The 6,300-nt window shown below is 48.6% G+C and overlaps 1 protein-coding gene across 3 annotated transcripts in view; it reads left to right on the plus strand.

The window, feature by feature from the left end:
- Window positions 1–5,429, plus strand: part of LOC126997611 (uncharacterized) — an 80,861-nt gene extending 75,432 nt beyond the window's left edge. For all 3 annotated transcript variants that reach the window (XM_050858795.1, XM_050858797.1, XM_050858796.1), the window contains one exon: window positions 27–5,429. In XM_050858795.1, coding sequence (XP_050714752.1) covers window positions 27–195 — 169 coding nt within the window. In that variant the 3' untranslated portion in view covers window positions 196–5,429. The remainder of the gene's footprint in view (window positions 1–26) is intronic.
- Window positions 5,430–6,300: the final 871 nt, after the last annotated feature.

Consider the following 6,300-nt stretch of genomic DNA (forward strand, 5'->3'; position numbering starts at 1 on the left):
TTGGTGACCTTTCTGTCCTCCCACAGGAGCGAGGAGGCTGTGCTGTGGGGCCACCGTCACAGCAACACGGAGACCTTCTACCAAGTGGGTGCAGCGCCTCGCCCCGGCCTTCCCATCCCCTCGGACGTGATGGCCAAGGTGCCGCACAGAGCCCGCCGCCGCCTCGACCGAGACCACAACATCACGCTGCTCTAGGTCCCGTGTCGCCTCCAAGGGTCAAAGGGCACGAGAAACGGCCCGCACGAACCTCTCCTGTCTGCTCCTCCTGGGTTGTGGGCATATTAGTGTTGCTTAGGCAGCCCTCATGTGTTTGGTGATGGTGGTGTTTGATGTCAATTTTGAGGTGCTGATTCCTGGTGGTGAGGCTGGTGGTGTTGTCAGCCAGACGCAAACAGGGTATGATGCCATCGGTGGGTGTCAGGTTCAGGATGGTGTGCTGTGAGGGCAGTACTGGCGGAGATGAGATGGCGACGATGGTGGTGGTGGTGATGGTGGTATTGTAACATGTCCCGGAATGCAAAAGTCAAACCCGTCCTTTCCTCCCCACATGCACCACCTCACCACAACCACCACCACCGGCGTCACGTCATCTCCAACACCGACTCAGTGGATGGTGAGACGCCACACCCACAGATGTCCTGGTCAGCTACGATAGTGAAGAAGCCCTCGCCATGCCGGGTCAGGGCGGGGCGTGGATGGTGCCCCCGGCGATGGCAAGGTGCTGGGGACAAGGACACGAACCGACCAATTATGTCTATTTTAGTGAGCCCTTCGTGTCCTCGTTTGCTGTGTACAGTTGAACATTGATAAATTTATTACCTAGTATTGTACAGCAGTATTGCCAGATAAGTGTGTTGCTTCCTCTGATGTTTATAATAATGTTTTCTGTTTTATATTGGAACCTTTCTGTGTGGGATAATTGATGATAAGAAGAGATTATATTATACCCTATGCTTTAAAATTGGTGTCGTGAAGCCTTTTCGGCGGAAGAGAAGCGGCGGTGCGTCGGAAAAGCAGAGTCCAGTCAGGTTTTTAGCGACGCGGGAGAGAAGGATCTTGAAGGTGCGTCTGTGCGCCCATCGCTGGCGGTACGGAAAGACACATTAGTAGTTCGTCTTTACCACGAGTCCCGTAGCGTCCCTGAGTGAGTGTTCTTTTATAGCCTTGGCGAGTCCCCCAGGCCGGTGCAGAGGGACAGGAAGAGGGCCAAGTAGCAGCAACACACACACACACACACACACACACACACACACACACACACACACACACACACACACACACACACACACACACACACACACACACACACACACACACACACACACACACACACACACACCAGTTGCTCAGCTTTGGCCCTTTAACTAATGTCCTCTCTGTAACAGCCTGTGAGACTTTGGCCGGGTAGTCAGTCAGTCCACCTTAACCTGCTGGCCGGGGACACACAGTGTGGCCACGTCAAGGGAAGACTCGCGCACCACTGTAGCACTAAATCCTTTTACATACGATTTACTTAAAGAATATAACCTTGGATTTGTCTGTTTTTATTCTGGCGTTTTGTCCCAGAAAGCGAGTTAGTCCCGACGTGAGTCGCCGTGAGTCGTGAGTCTCCGGCTGGATCTGGGTCAGTGAGTCCCTCCATGTCAAGACTCGGCTTCAACTGTGATGTGAGTGAGTCGGTGAGTGCCACCCGGAGAGTCATGCTGCCATCCGATCCAGAAATACATAACACGAAAATGAGACGAAACAACTCAAGTTAAAAAATTATATCAGAAGTTGTTTGAAGACACAGTAAACTCTTGTATACCAAAAGCGCCTCAATGTGAACCAACCCATGACGTCGCTCACATCACACACGAACGCCGAGAAATAAGTCGCAAAAATCCGGAGCTTAACTTAGGGTTAGGTTGCCCCGTCCAGCCGACCCCACACAACCCTCCACCCCTTCCACCCTCCCGCCCTCCCTCCCTCCTCCACTTGCGGAAGAAGAAAGAGAAGTGAAGAGGTCAGGTGTGCCCTTCGTAAGCTTGCCAAAAAGTGAGGTCAAGATGCTGGGAGAGGAGGAGGGTCGTGGGGGAGGTTCAGGGCTGACCAAGCCTTCGTCCGTACCCAAAGTCCATCCATGTGCCAAGTTGTTCTCCTTGTTCCTCTCCCATATCCTTTCCCTTTTCCCTTTATTTTTTTCCCTCCCTCTCTTCCTGTCTTTTTCTCTCTTCCTCTTCCTTCTCTTTACTCTTCTCTTCTCCCTATATTTCCCTATTTTCCATTTTTTTCCTCTCCCTTTTCCTTTCTTTTTCCCTCTCCCTTTTCCTTTTTCCCTGTCTTTCCTTTCCCCCTCTCCCTCTTTTCCTTTCTTTTCCTTTCTTTTCCCTGTCTTTCCCTTTCCTTCTTTCCTCTTGCTCGTTTCTCAAAAAACTGTATTTATTTTATTTATTTTTCATACCTGTCAGCCTTTTTGTCATTATTACTCTAAAATAACTTATCTTCTTCACCATACGTAATTATACTTTATTTTCTACTTCTTTATGTCTCTCCTTTCTTTCCTATATTTAATTGTTTATTCACTCCCTCCTTTCATCACCACCTCAACCTCAAACTCTCTCTTGTCCTCTTCCTCAGTTCCTTCCTTCCCTGATTTCTACTTCTTTATGCTTTTCCAATCATTCTTTATAGTCTTCCTTGTATACTCTCCCTTCTTCCAAGACTGAACCATCTCCTCAACCTCACGCTCCCCGTCATCCCCGTGCTCAGTTCCTTCCTTCCCTGATTTCCAGCATTGTAGTATCTTTATCGGCTCCTCATGATAGTCTTCCGGCCATAGAATCCTTCCCAGAGTCGTCAGGTCCCCTCTCTGCCGTGGCGTGGAGGATGAGGCTCTGTACCGTATCAGCTAACATTGGCAATCAGCTATATTTGATTAGTTGCTGTTATCACTAGATGTCTTTAATGCTTGGTGGGTCAGGGTTATGGCTCTTTGAGAAACTGAGGTTTTGCTTCAGTATTTGGATTCCATATTCTGACTACTTAGGTATCATTTTGGCTTAAGTACAGAAAGTGATACAAAAATGACCGCCCATGTATATTGATCTGTAACCATGAATGTCAATATGTCAACGATCATTTAAGATGTATTGCTCTTGCAGAAATTGATTAGATGTTGCAAGGTTGAGCCATATGACAATGACTTATTAATATTTTGCCGGCCATGGTCGTTCAAAAATTGATTACTATTTGTCCGTATATAACATCGGTGCCTTGTTAATCCAATGGGGCCACCTCAACAAGGAATTCTATCCTGCTCCTACAAAAAAAAAAAAAAAAGTTACCAAAAAGCATTGCCCTCTTAAGTGATTCTGTCATAGGAAGGAGATTATTACACAAGGAGAGTTAATTCCCATGATACTCTCCGCCCTGTACCTCAACAATAAGCATACATTTGACGGTAACACAAATTTCAGTAACTTCAGATAAATTAAACTGAGCCAAAATCGTTGTATGCCGAGTCCTCAACGTCAATGGTGTCCTCGCTTTCCTCCCGTCGCCTCTAGTGTCCAGTTCCCTCCCTCCCTCCTGCCTTCATCCTTCCTACCTCCTTCCCTTCCCTTACACACGAGGTCAAGTATCGCGAAGTAACCCCATAATTGACCTTGTTAGCGTTACTAGTCCCTGAAGCTTCTCGGTAGTCCAGTGACGCTCCTTACGTAATGTCGGTCAAGTTCTTCTAATTTCCTCTAGCTGGGTTAATTAATCGTTATACGCGGTAGATGGTGTTCTTACGTGGCCAGTAATAATACTCACTGCTTCTCTTCGTTAACTTGTGACTGTGAACCTTTTTTTTCCTATAGAGATCCTCATTGATATCGGTATTTGGTTCCCTTCCCACTTGTGACTGTGAACCTTTTTTTTCCTATAGAGATCCTCATTGATATCGGTATTTGGTTCCCTTCCCACTTGTGACTGTGAACCTTTTTTTCATATAGAGATCCTCATTGTTAGCGGTATTTGGTTCCCTTCCCCGCCTTCCGTACCCTTCGTCGCCCGGTTTATGGATTGCTGTTGACTGCTGTTGTTGTTTTTTTCCTTCCTGCGTGATCGAGGGCCTATAGAGACACCAGACTGATAAGACCGTTCTGGCGTTGGTTCCCACGGGTCCTACAGGTAGAATTGGTGGAGTCGACACGGCATAGAGGTGAACCCGACGAACTGTCAAATTTACGGCCAAAAGATGGGGGTGGGCGAGCCTGGCCGAGCCCATTAAGAGGGAGCCTTGACCTGACAACACCTGACACCTGGCCGTAAAAATGACAGCTCGGGCGGATTCACTTAATTGGGCTGATGTCGACTCCACCTGTTCTACCTCCATGGCATCATATGAGAGGAGATAGGTGTTGGGACCGTGTGGGCAGAGCGGAGCGGCGGCGGGGAGGAGAGCACCATTGCCAGATTATCGTACTCAGAGCCTCATATTTACCGGTTTCTGAGCCATAGCCATTGCCAAAAACACCAATAATTAACCAGTTTAACGATAACTATATATGAAGGCAGTTATTGGGGTCGAGGAAGCAGTTGATGGGTCGGAAATCAGCAAACATAGGAGGCTGAGTACGACAATCTGGCAACGTTGGAGGAAAGGACCAGCAGGAACCAACGCCCAAAACGGTCTCGCCAGTCTGGTTCCCCTATAGTTTTTTTGCACAGGTTTTACGATGCTGTTTTGCCGTCTTCACCATCGTCGCCCGAGTGGGAGGTGCGCGCCGTAGTGTTCTGTTGCGGAGATTAAAAAAAACTTTGTAGCTTCTCTGGAGGTGGAAAAAAATTATAATCCTCGTGTCTCCTTTACTTCGTCTGGTTCCTCTAGTCTGACCCCCTGACCTGACCTCCTGCCAGTGGGGAACCCTCGAGGGCGTCCTGAGGCTCCCGACCTTATCCTCCCCACCTTCCCTTCGCGCCCCCATCCCCCCTGGTCTCTTGGTGTTACGCTCATCTGTGCCAACTCGCCCTTTGCTCATGTCCCAATCTGTGTCCAGCATATCCAGGTTCTGTGTCACGCCAGGACTCCCTGATATTCTTAAACGTATCCGTGTCTCAGTTCCCCCGTTGGAAAAGCCTCTTGAAGTTGCCGGCGTTTTCTTGGACTGGTTTTGCGATTCTAATGATAGTTTTACACGACTTCTGCGCCATGAACGGGGAAATCACCACCCATGGAAACCCGGTTAACTTTCCCTGTGGTCTTTGGAGATTGTCGTAATGGGAGTCTGATACGTTTAAGAATGTGGACCTTTTTGCTTCCGCCCCTTCCTCCCTCCGGCTCCCCTTCCACCCTCTCGCTGGTTCCCCCTCCTCGGGTCCTTCCCTCTGGCAGCTTTCCGTGTCATGTACAACTTCTTTCTATTGTGAATTATACACAATGAATAAATTTCTTTGATTTACTTCGTGTTTTACTGCTATTGGTGTTGTCTGGTGACTTTATTAATAGGTGTAGGATTGTGAGGATGATTCGAACCAGCTGAAGCTTCACTTGTGCGAGACGAAACACCGCCAACCATGTAACTATGCTTTGTCTTCTTGTCTTCGACCACTAGCTCGTTTTGGGCGGGCTGCAAGTGTTGTAATCATGAATAATACAAGCAATATGACGAAGAATAAAAGGAATACTGAAAAGTTCCCCATGTGAGGTTTATAATCTGGAGGTTCATAACATTTCGTACCCTGGGTCGGGACATGAGTCGAAGCCGGTGGATGATTCAGCGGAGTGGCCCTGACGTCAGTGTTAAGGTCGCGGCGAAGGAGGACGGTATGTGCTTTGGCTCCTCGTGAAATTATGTGTTGGTTTTACATGCACGAGTGTCTGTTCTATGGCGTTCAAGGAAGTACTGAAGATGGAGTTCGTAGAGGCACATTCAGCGGGCCCGGGAAGGCAGGAAGGAAGTCTTGAGTGGCCGGCAGCAAGTAGGAGAGTAACGACCACCATCACTCCAAGGCTTACAAGTTGTCTAACCACCACAGCCTCCACCACAACCTTCACCTCCACCACCACTCCAAGGACGTCTGACCACCCAACGTATTCAAAAGGTGAGTTATACATACATATTTGTTTGCGCATTGGTCAGTAAGCCGCTTTGAACCCCAGGACAAGCAGCTCACGGGGCTATATTGAGGGTAAGCTATGATGCCTCCCCGTGTTTGTTTGTGTAGACTTGATGCCACAATCCCATCTCCCCTTCCTTCCCCACCCCCCATCACTCTCTCTCCCCTTCCTTTCCCACCCCCCATCCCTCTCTCTCCCCTTTCTCTCCCACC

Source organism: Eriocheir sinensis, chromosome 12 (assembly GCF_024679095.1).
Source record: "Eriocheir sinensis breed Jianghai 21 chromosome 12, ASM2467909v1, whole genome shotgun sequence".
Taxonomy (NCBI): domain Eukaryota; kingdom Metazoa; phylum Arthropoda; class Malacostraca; order Decapoda; family Varunidae; genus Eriocheir; species Eriocheir sinensis.